This window comes from Pristis pectinata, chromosome 2 (genome assembly GCF_009764475.1).
Source record: "Pristis pectinata isolate sPriPec2 chromosome 2, sPriPec2.1.pri, whole genome shotgun sequence".
Lineage (NCBI taxonomy): Eukaryota > Metazoa > Chordata > Chondrichthyes > Rhinopristiformes > Pristidae > Pristis > Pristis pectinata.
In genome coordinates, this window is record NC_067406.1 from 87,363,755 (window position 1) to 87,381,290 (window position 17,536).

At 37.9% G+C, this 17,536-nt stretch overlaps 1 protein-coding gene across 3 annotated transcripts in view; it reads left to right on the top strand.

The window, feature by feature from the left end:
* Window positions 1–17,536, top strand: part of wdfy3 (WD repeat and FYVE domain containing 3) — a 253,917-nt gene that overhangs the window by 200,927 nt on the left and 35,454 nt on the right. For all 3 annotated transcript variants that reach the window (XM_052010252.1, XM_052010254.1, XM_052010253.1), the window contains 6 exons: window positions 1,834–1,997; window positions 5,571–5,719; window positions 8,619–8,739; window positions 8,844–8,929; window positions 12,291–12,371; window positions 16,435–16,489. In XM_052010252.1, the coding sequence (XP_051866212.1) occupies window positions 1,834–1,997; window positions 5,571–5,719; window positions 8,619–8,739; window positions 8,844–8,929; window positions 12,291–12,371; window positions 16,435–16,489 (656 nt within the window). The remainder of the gene's footprint in view (window positions 1–1,833; window positions 1,998–5,570; window positions 5,720–8,618; window positions 8,740–8,843; window positions 8,930–12,290; window positions 12,372–16,434; window positions 16,490–17,536) is intronic.

Sequence of the window (17,536 nt, forward strand, 5' to 3'; positions counted from 1 at the left end):
ACTTAAGTCGACTCACTGTGATTTCATCATTTTATCTGGTTCTTTGTTCCTTTGCCAAAGGAAATAGATTGTCTATTGAATCATTTTAACTTTTTAAGAATATTTATTACATCATTCTTAACCTTTTAAATGTTGGATTACAGACAAGGCCTATGTATCCTCCCCTCATTATTTAACTCTTTAAGCAGGGTGTATAATATTTCAATAATCCAAAGTTCTTGTATGTATTTTAAATCTGATCATCCTTACCAGTAGCTCCTATACTCAAAAGTAACTGGGACGACATGTTATGTGAAACTACATGTTTTTTATCTTCTTAACTGTTGTGTGCATGGAAACCTTGAAATTTAGTAAAACCTTTGAATCAGAATGGGAAAGGCCATTTAGTACACTAAAATTTATCGTGTTGTTGAATGAGATGATGATTACGATTCATCTATGACCTTGTTTCATGTATCGATTTTTTTCCCCCACATAACTTAATACTTTAGTCAAAAATATGCCAATACCAAGGTTGAAATTAATGGATGCCTTAGCATCATTTGCTATTTGAAAAGAGTTCCAGATTTCCATCATCTGCATGTAAATGTGTTTTCTAAGTTTACCCCTGATAGATGCAACTCTAATTTTTGACTGTATTCCCTATTTCCCATATAGCAAAAATAATTTCTCCCTATCCTATCAAGCCCATTGGAACCCCTTAATATCTTGATAATATCTATCAAATGGCCCTTTAACCATCTAAGTTCCAGGGAGTTTAATTTCTATAATCATGACATTATTTAACCTTAGGAGTCTATATATCGATCTGGTAAATCTGCAGCTTACCCTTCAAAGTAAATCTATGATTCTTAAAGTTGCTGCATAGAGCATAGTAGTACAGGTGTGGTCTAATGGAGGCTTTCTATATCAACAGCACTTCTGACCCCTTGTGCTCAATTCCACCAGCATTCCATTATCCTTGCAGATTATTTTCTGTTCCTCTGCATATAATATTAATGATCACTGTGTATGGACCCTAAGTCTATTTATATTTCTGCTCTTTCTAGATTTCAGCCATTGTATCCTTTGAAGGACCAAGATGGGTAACCATCTTCAGTATTGAAAAACATTTGCCACTGTTTTGTCCATTCATTTGAGCCAATAATCTTACATTAATTCCTCCATCTACACTGAATGCAAAGTTGCCTATCTTTGTTCCAAGAACAAATCTGGATATTATGGCCTTTCGTCTCTCCATCTAAGTCTTTGATAAATAGGTCAAGTCTGGCTCAACATATGTCATTTGAGTATCTTATTTACATCTTGCTAAAGAGTTTATTTGTCCATTTTCCATCTAATTAGTCGAGCTAATTTCCCAGCTTCCTTAAATTCCTTGAGCTTCAGCTTTTGTTAAAAGTCCTTTTGAGGGATTTGAAGGCTAGATAAATAATATCAAGTACATTTCTTTGTCCACAATTTCAATCACCATTTTAAAAAGTTCAGTTGAGATTATCAGGCATGAGATGGTAGAGCACAGCAATCAGGATAGCTTCATGGATATCACTATCATAAGCTTGCTACTGCAGAAAAATGATGCGGAAGTGTTTTAAGAAAAAAAGAATTAGAGATAAAATACCTGAATACAGCCATGAAATTAATGATCACATGTAGCAAGGTGAATAAATGTGTTTGAAATAATCAAGCATTTTTTCCCAGTCTACTAATTAGATCCATGTATGTCATTTGAATAAAAAGAAAAATTTAATTGATGTCATTCTTCCTTGAGGTTGTCTCTTAAGATATGTGCATTTTCATTAATTTTGTAAATTAACATAAAATATAATTGTATAGGGATCGTGAAGCCACCTTTGAAACGTTCACGTTCTGCCCCTGATGGTGGAGATGATGACAGCACAGAACCTTTCCTTGACCAGGCTTCTGAAGGAAGTTCAGTGGAAGAAGAAGAAAAGACTGATAACCAAACACTCCTACGGTTATTAGAAGAGGGAGAAAAGGTAACTAATTACTATTTTTCTCTATTGGAGATATAGAGTAGCTTGATCTAAATGAATTTTTTAATGAAGACAGATCGAGTTGCCTTGCATGAAGAAATATTTCTTTGTTTGAAAGGCTGGAATTCTGGGAATTGTGGGTAAAATAGAAAAGACCTGAGTAAATTGAAAGTTTGGCAGCTCAAAATTAAGATTTTAGCCCTGTCGTCTCCCAATTTATACAGCTGCTGGCTAATGTTTTTAAGGAAGATAAATTGAATCAGAATAATACTACCAGATCACAGATCATCTTTGAGTCCTCAGCAATGGGGATCCAATATTAATGGAAGAAATAGATTTCAAATGACAGATCTAATATTAGTGATGTAGTTCTGCAAGAGAACTTTCTCTTGTCACATGATTTGCAGTAGTGGATTAGTTCGTCATTACACACCCCATCAGATTCTCTTTATTAAACTCTTCATTGGAAGTCAACTCAGAGGATTGCCTACAGGGCTTATTCTGGGCAACAATGTTTGCTCTAAATGCAAGCATTAGTTAAACAAAGAATACAGAATAAAAACCTATAAAATTATGTCACCATTCTCCATCTGGGGAGAGAAAAAGATCTGCAGTTTTTTTTAAACAACACTTATAGTATCCCAGGATAATGGAAAACTGCACTAGTTGACATTCCATGGAGTGTGACTAATTCACAATCTCTGCCTCAGAGTAAATGGATTCTACTGAAGGCATGTCTGGCTGCTGATTGCCCAACATTGCATGAAGCCTCAGAGACTGGCCAGCAGATGCCCCAATATCAAATGAGGCTCTGAAACTGACCCCTGGAAAGACCTGACACAATGAAGGCCACACCAGTTTGGAGATCAACTGCTTTGTGGGCCTGATATCATGTGAGGTCCCAGAGACTGACTACCATATGGGCCTGGCATCTTAAGAGGCCCTAAGACCAAGGAGGACCAGGAAGTAACCCAGGTTGCTAAACTATAATAATAATATTGATAATTAAAGAGCCTGAGTCATCCTACTTCAGCTCTGCAGCACAGCTTTACTGTAGAAAAGTAGTCCTGGTCACCATGCAGTATATGGCTTCAAAAGTCACTGCAGGTCACCTTTCTTTGAACTAGCCCAGGTATTCACATTCCCCCACTTACACCCCCCTCCCCTTTTGAAAAAAGGAAAATGAACACATCATGGTGAGAAATTACCCGTGCCATTGAATTTTTTTTAAAAAGTTCAACTAGCAACAAATACAATTTGGCTGGGTAATTGGATCAGTTCTGTCCAAATATAATGGATTTTAAGCAATGCTCCAAATTTTGCAGTGTTAATAATTTTGAAACTCCAAGCATTTATCATTATTACTCTACACCTGATGGTGACTTTGGGATTTACGGCCATGTATAGTATGATGCAGAGATTCTGTCAATGATTAAACTATTTTTCACAGGCTGTTGTTTGTAACCGTTTCACCTAACTCATGGGAACCTGCTTGAATTAATTTGCTATCTAAGTGCTGTAAAATACCTTGGAAAACTATATCATGAATTATTGGTTTTTCGACAGTACATGGATTATTTTTCTCTACTTAAATACTCCTTTCTTGACCCTTGATGACATTTACATCCCAACTTCATGTTTAACATTTTATTCTGAGTTTTTAATCCTTCACCACCATTGCTCCCACCAGTTCCCATTTGATTCTGAGTGGGGTGGTAAGGAAGTTGGTAATATATTACCGTCTCCATGGGACCTTGCAGATGAACTGGTTGCAAAGGTAAGTAACTGACTAGGATGGACAGATGAGATTTCTGCTTACATGGAGGTAGTGAAATGCCTCAAAAGTACATTGGAGATTGACATGAAAAACAGGAAAACCTGAGTTTCAAAAGATCTAATTGCAGGCAAGTGATATTAACTGGTGGAAGGGCAGAATCGAAGATCCAAATCAAATCTTGCAAGGTCGCCATATAAGTTACCCTCTGTCGCCATGAGTGTCTGTAACAAAACCTCCCTGTTGTATCATTTTGAACTGAATAATAGATGATTGCTTAGCAGTAACACAATCTGTATATTGAGGATTTAGAACAAAGCTTGATCATTTATTGATTCCTTTAAAAACCAAGGAAATATGTTACTGCTTTAAACACACAGCATGCAACAAAATATTTAATGACAATATTGCTCTTCTGTAAGCAATTACTGGTGATCTGTCATCACCAACTTTTGTAGTCTTCAGCTTGTGACTGCATAACTATGTATTTCAAATTGCTAGGCCTTTGCATTTAAGTTGCATTGTAAATTGCAAGTTCATCGCAATGACTGTCTCTAATGAGAAATGGTCTAACCATCTGCCTTTGACATTTAATGGCATTATCATTCCCCACCATCAACATCTTGGGGGTCACTATTTACCAGAAATACTACAGCAACAAGAACAGCTCAGAGTTTGGATTAGAAAAAGAATGATACACTCAGCAGGTCATACAGCTCGTGTGGAAAGAAAAATAAAGTTAATGATTCTGGTCAGTGGTCCTTCAACAGAACTGTAAAAGTGTGAAAACAAGTGTGCTTTAACTTGCAGAGTCAGTGAGTGTTATACAAATTACTCATCATCTGAAAGATTGTTTCCATCTGAGAACCATTACCATCTTGGGAGAACTCACTAAAAAAGAGAGAGAATGGGAATTGGTCACCAGAGGTCAGAACATAGAGCAGCTAAATGAACCTTGAAATGTAAGAGGCAAGTGTTAAACAGTACTCAAAAAGATCTTTCAATCAATGCAAACTGGTAGTTCTAAAGCAGAAACTGTGGCAAGAAATATATCTGAGTCATTGGAGAACATAGTTCCTGTGATCAACATATTTTCATTGTTAGTACATTAACTTTCATTCATTTATGAAGGGGTTAAGTTCTACAGTGAGCCCCTAGTGCAAAGCCTTACCTGCTGAAAATATGTCAGACTGAAGCACTAATTGTCAATTTTAATATATAGTTAGATGAAATAAATGAGGTGTGCATTTCCAGAAATATTCTCCCATTAGATGAATATGAGATCTGGAGTTTAAAATTGTAGTGTTGTCTTCTGAACATGGTCTGTTATGTAATTGATTTCTGTGCATTCCCAGGATGGATAGTTCACCCAGATAGTACTAAAAACATTCACCATTGTAGTCCTGGAATAGCTCATTGCTCTATTGCTCCAATATCTCACTACCAATAATGATGCATAAATTCCATGAACTGAAAATGTAGTTACCTTGAGGACCTCGGTTTTCAGATTCTGTTCAAACAAATTTTTGCTGGTGATATTAATGTTTCCACTTTATCTGTGGGAACCATTATGTTGTGAATAGCAAATTACTGCCAGTGCTGGCAATCCAAAAGAAAAAACAATTCTTGGAGCCTTTCAGGAAATAAGGGAAGCATTCGTGGAAAGATGAAAATTGTGTATGATGATTAGAAGAATACCAATTTTAAAAGTTTCAGTGTAACAATAATGTTGCCAGTGTAGATTTATCAGGAGACTAATAATAATAATGTTATTAGATAAATAAGTTTCTGGTCTGTTTTAGATTCAGCACATGTATCGATGTGCTCGAGTACAAGGGTTGGACACCAGTGAAGGACTCCTCTTGTTTGGGAAAGAACATTTCTATGTGATCGATGGTTTCACAATGACTGCCACCAGAGAAATCCGTGACATTGAAACACTGTCTCCAAAGTGAGTAATTTTTGCAATGTTGACTAAATCTTGAGTGAAGAAGTTTTATAGTTATTGTAAAAAATAGTTTTATCCACCTAACTGTGGAAGTACTCCTCAAAAAGATATTGCCCATTTTAGTTTTTTTCACTTAGCAATATAATTTGGCATTTTTCATCTGTGACCCCCAGAAAAGTTATATAGGTTACCTGTTGAACACAGGGCTACTCATTGGAATTGTTATTTCTGAATAGATGTGTTCCTGAAGGGTTTAAGGTATGACCAATAACTGCCTAATCCAGCATCTCTAATATTTTGAGAATGAACAGAAGTGATAAGTAGTAATGAGAAAAAATGTTTTCTTTCAATAATTTTGTTTTTGAGTTTTTGCAGTATCTGGGAGATTAATCTTTAATTGCTGGAAACTAAAGAACTATCATTGGAGAATTAACAAGCCTACTTTTTATTAATGTCATGTCATTGCCATTTTACCACAAATATATTTTCCCCCTAAAAGAGTGCATCATTTGGAGCACTGTAGTATTAAGGATCTCTTTATGATGCATATAAAAATGTACTATTTCATTGATATAAAGGAGACCATTCAGCCAATTGAGTCCACGCCAGTATCTGTAGAGATCATACTACAATACAGAGATGAAGAAAAAAAAAATCACCATTAATGAGGAGGTAGAGGTGGGGTATGGGAGTTTCAATGTAAGATAATGTTGGAAAACATGATCTGTTTCAAAAAGGTGTACTTGAACTGGATGAAAAGTGAGATTAGTGCCAGATTGATGTGGAATACCCTTAATGTGTCCTGGAGTGAACAGAGAGTAGGAGGTTGGCTGGGGTACCTTTTTGATTTGATCCACTGGGATACAGCACTGTTGAACTGGAGATGAGTGTTAGAGTAACCAAGGGACTTTGTTGGTATTTTTTGAGTAAATATTGAAATACTTAGGCTTGAGATTTCCTGTGGGGGAAAATGGTAGTTAAGTACAGAATTGGCTCTGTTGATCTCCATGATTTTCAGCAAGTTCAGGACTCCATTTTCTCATAAGTAATTGCCACTGAAATTCCAACTGCATTCTGCTGGTTATCTCGTGGAGTCCAACTTCTTGCAGACTCCCAGCAGTAATACTGGGATGACTGTACAAACTCAGTAACTCTTTTCATTTTATTGGAGAGGAAGAATTGAAACACAAGTTTCAGGTAATTATTTTTTTAATAACAAATGTAATGTTTTTTGTTTCCAAGGTTTCAATAAATTAATTTTCAATAGTATGTTAGTATTTAATAGTTTTTGAATGTGTTTGAGTTTTTGATTGTCAGATTCATTCAATGTTCAAACTGTTCAACTGCTTTGACAACCAATTTAACCACTGTCAAAGCATTTCTGGGATTTATGAGCAAAAGATGCTCTGCTGTGCAAAGTAAAGTAGGTTTAGCAAATCTAGAAAAGGGTGGGCACTTTGCTTGTTGCAAGAAAATTCTAGTGTGAAAAGTTGAAATCTTATGTAGGAGCATGTTCCTGTTCTCCAATGCAAGTACAAATTGTTGGCATTACCTACAGCTTCAGTCATTATACAGGATTTGTAACTTGTTTTCATTATCATGAGCTTATATCAGAGCTATTCTTGGATTGATAGCTTAATGGAGGCATTGTCTGCTCTTCTAAAGCAGTTGGTCAACTTTGGTTAGTTATCTAGGTTGGCATGTGAGATGAAATTTTACATTTTTATACTTTTGGTTTCATTGCTTTTGGAAATTAATTTCTTTTATCTTTCCTATTGCTGTTACTGTTCTACTCCACATGCTCTTATTATAGGAACTCAGCAAGCAGTCTGTGTGTAAGGTCATCTGTTTTGTACAGTCAAGAATGTAACGCATAGGAAAGAATATAAAAGACAAGCAGAAGGAGGACATTCACACCTCATGTCTGCTCTGTCCTTTAGTAAGATCACAACTGATCTTCTCTCAGAGGGTCACTAAACTGCACTAACCCCATATCTCTTGATTCCCTTAATAACTAAAAATCTAACAATCTACTGTATATCTTGAATATGCTCAGCAACTGAACCTCCACAACCCTCTCAGGTTAAGAATTCCAAACATTCAGTACCCTCTGAGCGAAGAAATTTTTTCTCATCTCTCTCTTGAATGGCTGATCTCTTATTTTGTGACTGTGTCCCATGGTTCCAGACACACACACCAGTTGAAACATCATCCCCACATCTACCCCATCAAGCCCCATAAGAAAATTTGATTGTTTCAGTAAGATCACCTTTCATTCTTCTAAACTCTAGATAGTATAGACCCAGTCTAATTAACCTTGCCTCATATGATAATATAAATATATACATTGATATTCTTTCAGTATTTATTCTCTGTTTCACCTATGCTTTGCAGTCATTGACTGAGGTTAGGGTATAGTCCTGCGGTGCTTTCTGCCAGCCACTAATTGTCATTTATGAGTTTTCTTGTGTGAATTTAAATAGGAGTGTTGTCAAGATATTTAACCATGTTTGGGTTTAGCACAGCTAAGCCAGATTTCAGTATTATCTACATTATTGCTAGCAGGACTCATTGTGTAATAACCAGGAATACAAATATCAGTTGATACTCTGATCTTTTTATAATGCCCTCAGCAGAGATTAGTAACTGAACACTGGGATTCTCCGTTACAGAACAATATCAGTGGAATCTAATTTAAATTAATTAACAGAATGAAGCATTCAACAATTATCTTCAGTAACACAATAAAACATTTTCTTTACAAAGTGTTACAGTTGCAATATTTGCTGGTGTGATTAGTTTTTAAAGATACAGGTGAATGAAGAGAATAAACTATGATGTATAAATTCAGTTATAGTTTATGTCATAACCAGTATTGGCATACTTCTGGATTTTTTTTTAGCATGCATGAGCCTATTATTCCCAGAGGTGCACGGCAAGGGCAGAGTCAGCTGAAGAGGACTTGCAGTAAGTTTGCCTATGAGGACATCAAGGAAGTACATAAGAGACGGTATCTGCTGCAGGTGGGGATCCTATTTTTCTCATATTGTTAAAACTATTAAGATTACTTGTATTAATTATTTGTATTGTTTCATCCTCCTCTTTCTCAAATTAACATCTCTTTCAGCCAATTGCAGTTGAGGTTTTCTCTGGTGATGGACGAAACTATCTTTTGGCCTTCCAAAAAGGAGTTCGAAATAAAGTATATCAAAGGTAGGAAGGAATTTTTTTGTTCTGAATTTCCTCTATGAAATTATAGCTTAATGAAAATTTGATATTAAAGTGGGTTAAGTCTAGACTTGATGCGAGTATAATAAAAGACTTCATTACTTCAGCTATATCAAACTGTTGGTAGTCGGTTTTATTAAAAAAGTAATTTAATACTTTTTTGAATCTTTGCCTTATTGCTGTATGTCCAGAACTTCTGTCAGTGGATACAATTTCTCTATTTAATATACAAGGTAATTTAAAGTATAACAAAAAGTGTAAGGTGATGTATCCTTATTTTACTCTGTATAAAATATTCTAATTTTAACCTTCTGTTTTGGTACTGAAACAATAGCAATTGGAAGACTACTTTTTGTTGCAGTGCTGTCAGTCTCTATCCAAACGCACCATTTGATTTGTGTATCTATATAGACCATAAAGTGAAGTTATGTGTGTTTCAAAAAATGAGCATGTTAAATCTTGCTGGCTCTGAATTTCTGTTGTGAAAATATTGAACAGTACAGCACTGAACAGGCCATTCAGCCCATAATGTTGTGCCGATCTTGATGCCAATTTATGCTAAATGTACTCCTCCTGTGTATCATCCATATACTTCTATTCCCTTAATATTCACGTGTCTATCTAAAAGCCTCTTAAACTCCACCAAACTACCTGCTTCCACTACTACCCCTGGTAACCCAATCCAGGCACCTATCACTCTCTGCATTAAAAAAAGGAACTTGCCCCACGTCACCTTTAAACTTCCCAATTCCCCCCCATCCTTTAAAACATGTCCTCTGGTGTTTGACATTTTAACCCTGGGGAAAAGATTCTGATCGTCTATCCTATCTGTGCCTCTCATAATTTTAACAACCTCCATCAGGTCTACCCTTAGCTCTGGTGCTCTAGGGAGAACAACCCAAGTTTGCCCAACCTTTTGTTTAGTTCATACACTCTAATGCAGGCAGCATCCTGGCAAACCTCCTCTGCACCTTTTCCACAGTCACCACATCCTTCCTATAATGGGGCGACCAGAACTCCACACAATACTCCAAGTACAGTCTGACTAAAGTTTTATATAGCTGCAGCAAGACTTCCTTACTCTTATACTCAACACCTCCATCAATGAAGGCAAGCATGCCAGGTGGCTTCTTTACCACCTTATCCACTTGGGTATCTACTTTAAGTGAACAATGGACCTGGACCCCAAGATCCCTCAGTATCTCAATGCTATTAAGGGACCTACCATTAACTGTGTACTTTCTCCTTTTATTTGACCTCCCAAAGTGCAACACCTCACACTTGCCTGGATTACACTCCATCTGCCACTTCTCTGCCCATATCTGTAACTGATCTATATCCAGTTGTATTCTTTGATAGTCCTTTACACTGTCCACAGCTCCACCAATCTTGGTGTCATTCACAAACTTTACTAATCCACCCATCTACACTTTCATCCAAATCATTGACGTATATCACAAACAACAGAGGTCCCAGCACCCATCCTTGTGGAACACCACTGGTCACGGACCTCCAGCCAGAATAACAGCCTTCCACCCCTACTCTCTGTCTTCTATGGGCAAGACAGTTCCGAATCCAAATTTTCAATTCACCCTGGATCCCATACATTTTTATCTTCTGAATCAACCTACCATGAGCGAGCTTATCAAGTGCGTTACTTAAAGTCCATGTAGATAACATCCACTGCCTTACCCTGAGCAGGCCATGCCTTTTCCAAATGCACATAAATCCTATCCCTCAATATTCTCTCCAGTAGCTTCTCTACCACTGACATGAGGCTCACTGACCTATAATTACCTGGATTATCCCTATTTCCCTTCACAACATTTGCTACTCTCCAGTCCTCCAGGACCTCACCTGTTGCTAGTGAGGACATAAAGGTCCTTGTCCAAGCCCCAGCAATCTCCTCACTTGTTTCTTTCAATATTCTGTGATATATGCCATCAGGCCCTGGGGACTTATCCACCTTCATGCTTTTCAGAAGACCCAGCACTACCTCCTCCTTATCTCAATATGTCCCAGCATATTTCTTCTCCTTGGTAAATACTGACGCCAAGTATTCATTTAGTCCTTCAGCCACTTGCTCTGTCTCCAAGCACAAATTCCTTGAGTGGACCTACCCTCTCCTAGTTATCTCCTTTTTCTTAATATAAGTATAAAATGCCTTTGGATTCTCTTTGATCCTGCTCGCCAAGGACATTTCACAGCACTTTCCTGCTATTTTGATATTCCACAAGGGCCCAGTCTGATCTTAGCTTCCTAAACCTTATGTATGCTTCCTTTTTCTTCCTGACTAAAGTTAGGACCTCTCGAGTCATCCATGGTTCCCTTACCTTACCATCCTTGTCTTTACTTCTTACCGGAACATGTCAATCCTGCACTCTGAACAGCTGGTCTTCAAACAATTCCCACATGTCAGATGTGGACTTGTCCGACAGCAACTGTTCCCAATCAATGCCCGTTCCTGTCTTATCCTGTCGTAATTTGCCCTCCCTCAATTTAGTACCTTCCCGCAAGATCCAATTTTTGCCTTACTCAATTCCCAAAATGTCCACCCACTATCAGGTCTGTCACCTGGCCTGGCTCATTTCCCAAAACTAGGTCCAATATGTTCTCTCCTCTAGTTGGACTCTCCATATACTGTTTCAAGAACCCCTGTTGGATACACTGAAGAAATCCAGGCTCATCTAAACTACTTGTATTAAGGAAGTCCCAATCAACACTGGGGAAGTTAAAGTCCCCCACTATAACAACCCTATTGTTTCTGCACCTTTTCCATAATCTGTCTACATGTTTGTTCCTCCACCTCTCGGTGGCTATTGGGAGACATATAGTATAATCCCATCAGCATAATTGTACCTATCCTATTTATGAGCTCCACCCAAATTGCCTCTGTGGATGATCTCTCCAGTACGTCCACTGAGTACTGCTGTGATATTTTCCCTTAACAGTAGTGCAACCCTTCCACCTCTTGTATTCCCATCTCTTGAACTCCCATCTCTATCACGTCTAAAACAACGAAACCCAGGACCATTCAGCTGCCAGTCCTGTCCCTCGTGTCCAGGTCTCTGTAATGGCAACATCATGATTCCATGTACTGATCTAGGCACTAAGTTCGTCCTTCTTACCCATAAATAAATGAACAAGAGTGTTTACATATTACATTTAAAATAATTCATTTCCATGTGTGCAACAAAAAGAATAAATTGCTATCTAGAGATTTTTTTTAACTTTAATTTTCTTAACCTGTGTCCCTACTAATATTGAACTATTAAACATTTGTTTGAGGCTTATCAATGTGTGAAAGATAATCATTTCAATTTACTGAATAATAGTTGTTCTGCAGGTTTTTAGGTGTGGTTCCTTCTTTGACTGACAGTTCTGAGTCAGTTTCTGGCCAACGGCCCAATACGAGTGTGGAACAAGGGTAAGTGAAGCTTACCAAAATGGCTCGGAACTTCTTTGGCTTTAATTGACAGCTGCTTTTTTTTTTGAGATTGTACTTTAAATTAATGAATAGAAATAAGTTCTTTGTGCTTTCAACATATTCTTCAGCTTATCCTGAGGATTTGGGCATTCCAAACAAAGTCATCAATGCCTGACCCAGGTTGCCCTTGTAAAGGTGCCAAGCTTTTTTAATTTCAATAAATATTGATTTATGTGAAGGTAATAGATCGGTTCCCTGATTTTCCTTTGCTAATGTTGAAATTTTAGAATCACTCATTGCTACTGGAGGATAACTCTGTTTGCTCTTTAACACTGAACAGCACGATGTAAATAATTACTAAGAGAGTAACTGAAGTACTCTTGGATCCTTCAGATAGCTACCTCATAATTGGTACACCATGAGCAACTTTAGGTACCTTATTAAATCCATGACAGTAAATGCAGTGTAAACTTACTAAGATGAGAACACAGATGAAACATACAATGGGAAATATCCCACTTTTTCATTGCTGTCATATTTACATACACACTCAAAAACAGTTCTGCAATCCCTTTTTTAAACAAAAGGGCTGTGTTGTGCTGTGCTAAAAGCACATTAGAAAATTTAAAGAGCCTGGGAAACCAAAGAGCCCAAAAGTAGAAATTAAAGGAAGACCTAATGGAAATGTTCATTAATACGAAAGGAATAAGAGAATAAACAATGAAATGTCATATATTTGTATTAGTTGATACACATATTAGGCAAAAGTTCCCAGTCCTCCTGATGGTAATGTAGTCAGTGGCCAAGCTGTGTGGTGAATTGAATGAAACACAAAGTTCAATTCTTTGCAATATCAAGCTCAGAAGAATTTAACTTTGTGTTTCATTTTCACATACTCCATTGATTTCCCATCACAAATACTTCTCTGCCCTTGCCTCTACCATCCTCCACCCTGCCACATCCCCACACCAAACAATACTGCAAGTTGGACAGGAGGCCAAGACTCACAGGAATATGCTCTATACAAGTAAATGGTTGATGCAAGTAACTAGGAAGAGGGTGAGAGAAAGTTCAGAGTAAGGAAGTCTTAGGTTTTTCTTGCCCCAGAGTAGTAGTCCTGTGAGTCACTGTTGAAGAGGATACAATACAATTCGTGTCGTTTGGTCAAGGAAAGGAATCATTTAGAATTAGTATATTGTTATAAGGAGGGAGGTTAAAGAGACCTTTGTGATTATGTTTTGTGGTTCTGGGGACAGGTGTCTAAACAAAGTTGTGCTAGACCATTCATTACTTACACTGCAGTCTTCATGTTCCATGTTGAAAGCTTTGTATACTAATACCTAATTTGGATTCCTTCAATCCTAGTTTACGTCAACATTCCTCCTGCTCTTCTCTCTGTCCCAGCAGACACTTTCCTCACTTAGTCTTTCTTTATCCCTGATTTTAACTGTTGTATAGTTTGCCTCACTTCATAGAGTCAGAATTGTACAGTATAGAAACAGGCCCTTCAGCCAACCATTGTACCCATCTGTACTAATACCACTTGTTTGCATTAATTCCATATCCCTCTATGCCTTGTCATTGAAATATCTGTCCAGATACCTGTTAAGTGCTTTTACTGTTCCTTCCTCCACTATCTCCTCTAGCAGCACATTCGAGATACCAGCTACTCTTGAAAAATTTACTCCTCAGATCCTGTTTAAACTTCCTCCCTTTCACCTTAAACCTATGCCCTCTAGTTTTAGTCACTCCTACCATGGGAAACAGACTCTGGCTATGTAACCAGTACCTCTCCTAATTTTATATACCTTTATCATGTCACCTCTCAGCCTCCTTTGCTCCAGAGAAGACAGACCCAGCCTATCTAGTCTTTCTTTATAAATCATGCCCTCCAAACTAGGCAACATCCTCGTGAACCTTTTCTGCACCCTCTATAGCTTAATCACATCTTAACCAGGATTGCGCACAATACTCCAAATGTGGCCTAATCAATGCTTTGTACAACTGTAACATGATGTCCTGACTCTTGTACTCAGTGCTTCAACCAATGAAGGCAAGCATGCCATATGCCTTCTTCACCATCCTGTCTACCTGGGTTTCCACTTTCAGGGAGCTATGTACTTGTATAAGGTGTCTCTGTTCAACAACACTTCATGCTTGGCTCAGTTAAATTCCATCTGCCATTCCTTTGCCCACTTTTCCAGTTGATCAATGCCCTGTTGTAATCTTACACAACCACCTTCACTGTCCACAATATCACCAATTTTGGTGTCATCTGCAAACTTAGTAATCATGCCACCTACATTAACATCCAAATCATAAATATATATGACAAACAACAGAGGACCCAACACTGATCCCTGTGGCACACCACTGGTCACAGGCCTCAAATTTTGAAAAACAACCCTTCACTACCACCCTCAGCCTCCCACCACTTTTGTATCCAGTTAGCTAACTCACCCTGGATCCCATGTGGTCTCACCTCTAGGCATTTTTACACGAGCGCTCTCCAGCATTTGTGGAAGTCCAGACTCGTTCCCTGTCTCCACTCCCCAATACTGTTTAGTTAGTTTGTACAATAGCAGACAATAGGATCTACTCTGCAAATGGGAAGGAATTAGAAGCAGGGAAATCTGGAGCCATGTAAAAGGATTGAGAAGAAAATAGCATTTGTGCTATATACAGCATTTGGGCAGGCACAGTAGTGTACCAGTTAGCACAACACTATTATAGCACCAGCGACCCGGGTTCAATTCCGGCCACTGTCTATAATGAGTTTGTGTGCCCCCACCCCCCCAGTGTGTCTGCGCAGGTTTCCTGCGGGTGCTCTAGTTTCCTCCCGCATTCCAAAGGCATACAGATTAGGAAGTTGTGGGCATGCTATGTTGGCGCCGGAAGCGTGGTGACACTTGCGGGTTGCCCCCAGGACACTCTATGCAAAAAAAGATGCATTTCACTGCGTGTTTCGATGTACATGTGACTAATAAAGAAGTCTTATCTCATCTTATGTGTGTGTTTATATATTATATATGTGGACTGCATATTCCACAATTTTGTAATACATTACACTAAGGTAATTAAATATTGAGAAGGCCAAAACTATTCTCTTCATTCCCCACCACAAACACTATTCCTAAGTCTAACTGTATCCCTTTTCTGAGAGTGAACTACAAAATGTTGTATTTTTTCTCACCGCTTAAGATCACACATCTGAGCCGTTGCTTAGGCCATCAATTTCTACCTTTGTACTTTTGCTCAACTCACCCTGATTCAGCTCATCTGCTGTTGAAGCACTCATCCACATCTTTGATATCTCCGACTTGACTATTCCAACACACTCCTGTCCATCTTTCCTTGTTCTGAACTTGAAGTCATGCAAAGCACCACTGCCTATTTTCTAACTCGCATTGTTTCATTGTTCCATCACACCTCTGCTCACTGATCTATACTTGCTCTTAATTTTAACATTTGCATTATTGTTTTCAATTCCTCCACAGTCCCTTCCTATTCCCCCAGCTCATTGGTCTGCAGTCCTCCAGTTTTTGCCCCCTGTGCATCTCAGTATTCAATCACTATAAGATTGGCAGCAGTTTCTTCAGCTGCCAAGATTTATAGTTCTGGAATTTCCTTGCTTAACTTATTTTGCTGTGGTACTTTTGATTCCTCCTTTAACTATGTTGGAAAACGACTTCTCTGACTAAACTTTTGGTCTTTTGCCCAAATAACTCCTGGTAAGGCTGTGACTGTTTCTTAAAACACTTTTTTTTGAAGCAGCTGTAAATCGTTTGCTGTATTAAGGATGTGTTGTAATACAAGATGTAGAGAACACAACAAGGTATTAAATGTGTATTCTTAAGAGCTATTATTTTCTGCTTGAGAAATATTTTAAAGAACGCTGTTATAGCTAAAAATATCACTATGGCTGTTTTAAGAAATGTATAACTTAAAACTTAAGCTGACCATGATAAAGACCTCTTGAGATATTTTGGTTTGTGTCTGTGTGTAGTTTTAAGCAAGTGATTTCCAAGTGCAAAGTAAACATTTTTATGTTGTCTGTTCCCAGGTCTGGTTTGCTTAGTACATTGGTGGGAGAGAAGTCTGTAACACAAAGATGGGAGGCAAGTAAAAAGAAAATAACGGCTAGATAGAACTCTGAACAAGATCACCTTACATGTGTAATAGTATGAAATAAATATACAAGATAGTGAATGAGATCTTAATTCAAGCCTTTGGGTAAATCTTTTAAGTGGCAACTGCAGCATCCAACAAAATTACAGATGCTGGAGATCTGAAATAAAAACTGAAAATGCTAAAACACTCAGCTGAGGTGGCATCTGTCCACAGAGTTAACATTTCACATCAATAGCCTTTCATTGCTTTTATCCACAGTTGCTGACTGACCTGCTGAGGATATCTAGTATCTTGTTTCTTAAATGTTTCCGAAGATTTTGCCGCCTCTACTTAACTGAAAGTCTATTTCATATGTGGAATACTCTGTGTAAAGGAATCTAACTTTTTTTTAATCAATTTGAACTCGGGTGACCAGGTAGCATGTATGAAAAATTGGGACAGATTTCCAGAGGTGAGATTGGTGTGCTTAAGTGAGCGTTTTGGAGCAGAGGATTGTGTTGGGATGATTATACATTATAGAAGAACAGAAATGTTCACATAGGCTGGTTACCCTGGCTGAATTGACATGTGGAACAGATCCTATGAAGACTGGAATAGTCTCTGGAAAGTGTTGAGGAAATGAGTCCAGGAAATCTAAATGGCTTTAGTAGCTTTACTTTCCAGCTTTACCAGAAAGTATTCACTTAACCATGGGAGTTCACGGTGATTGTTTAAAATGCATGTTTAATGGATAACTGTTCAGCAAAGAGCCATTAAGAATTTCTTCTGGGACCAATTTTTATTAACTAAGATTATTTTGCAGCAGTAAAGATAACTATTCATATGAATAGCACAGCTGCAAACTCAAAACTTATAAAAGTCCTACTTTGGAATTTGGAATTCAGTACCAAGTATGCTGGAACCCAGCTTCCCTGTTCTATAAAGATCACCTCTCTGAATATCCACTCTCACCCCAGCTGTAAACCCAGATGCACAGTGTTTGGCCCTTGTTCCAGAGCTGCTTTCAGTAACTTGATTAGTGAGCTGAACAAGAT